Source organism: Hippocampus comes, unplaced genomic scaffold, assembly GCF_001891065.2.
Source record: "Hippocampus comes isolate QL1 unplaced genomic scaffold, H_comes_QL1_v1.1 scaffold301, whole genome shotgun sequence".
In the NCBI taxonomy this organism is placed as follows: Eukaryota; Metazoa; Chordata; class Actinopteri; order Syngnathiformes; family Syngnathidae; genus Hippocampus; species Hippocampus comes.
The window spans coordinates 135,873-136,601 of record NW_017805928.1 but is presented as its reverse complement, the minus strand read 5'-3'; the positions used below and the strand labels follow the sequence as shown (position 1 = coordinate 136,601).

The 729-nt window shown below is 62.1% G+C and overlaps 1 protein-coding gene across 1 annotated transcript in view; it reads left to right on the top strand.

Moving 5' to 3' along the window:
- The window catches only part of eif4a3 (eukaryotic translation initiation factor 4A3), a gene marked incomplete at its 3' end in the record, with an annotated part of 9,683 nt that extends 8,956 nt beyond the window's left edge, over nucleotides 1-727 (top strand). Inside the window, exons 7-10 of the mRNA XM_019889617.1 lie at nucleotides 1-75; nucleotides 142-257; nucleotides 409-516; nucleotides 604-727. The exon at nucleotides 1-75 is cut by the window's left edge and continues 233 nt beyond it. Coding sequence (XP_019745176.1) covers nucleotides 1-75; nucleotides 142-257; nucleotides 409-516; nucleotides 604-727 — 423 coding nt within the window. The remainder of the gene's footprint in view (nucleotides 76-141; nucleotides 258-408; nucleotides 517-603) is intronic.
- Between the last annotated feature and the right edge of the window lie 2 nt (nucleotides 728-729).

Sequence of the window (729 nt, the reverse complement as noted above, 5' to 3'; positions counted from 1 at the left end):
TTTGACACCCTGTGCGACCTCTACGACACGCTCACCATCACGCAGGCCGTCATCTTCTGCAACACCAAGAGGAAGGTGGGCTAGCCGCCGGGCGCCGCCGTGACCACACCCCCGTGTGACGCCTCGCGACGCTTTCTTCAGGTGGACTGGCTGACGGAGAAAATGCGAGAGGCCAACTTCACCGTGTCGTCCATGCACGGAGACATGCCGCAGAAGGAGCGAGAGTCCATCATGAAGGAGTTCCGTTCCGGAGCCAGGTGCCCGCGCACGCGCTCGCGTCGGACTCGGGGGGGCAGCGGCGAGCAAATATTTTGCCCTTCGCTTGTTCGACTGAAATGTCGTGCGGCGCTCGTTCTGACGTGTGCGTTTGTTTGTCGCGCTTGCGCGTGTGTGTGTGCGCGCGCGCAGTCGCGTGTTGATCTCGACGGACGTGTGGGCCCGCGGTCTGGACGTGCCTCAGGTGTCCCTCATCATCAACTACGACCTCCCCAACAACCGAGAGCTCTACATCCACAGGTAGGACACCCCCCCCCCCCTCCATCGACCCGACTGTGCCTCGCTCATCATGCCAAACTATGACCCCGCCCCCTCACCACCGCCCAGGATCGGCCGCTCGGGTCGCTACGGACGCAAAGGCGTGGCCATCAACTTTGTGAAGAACGACGACATCCGCATCCTGCGCGACATCGAGCAGTACTACTCCACGCAAATCGACGAGATGCCCATGAA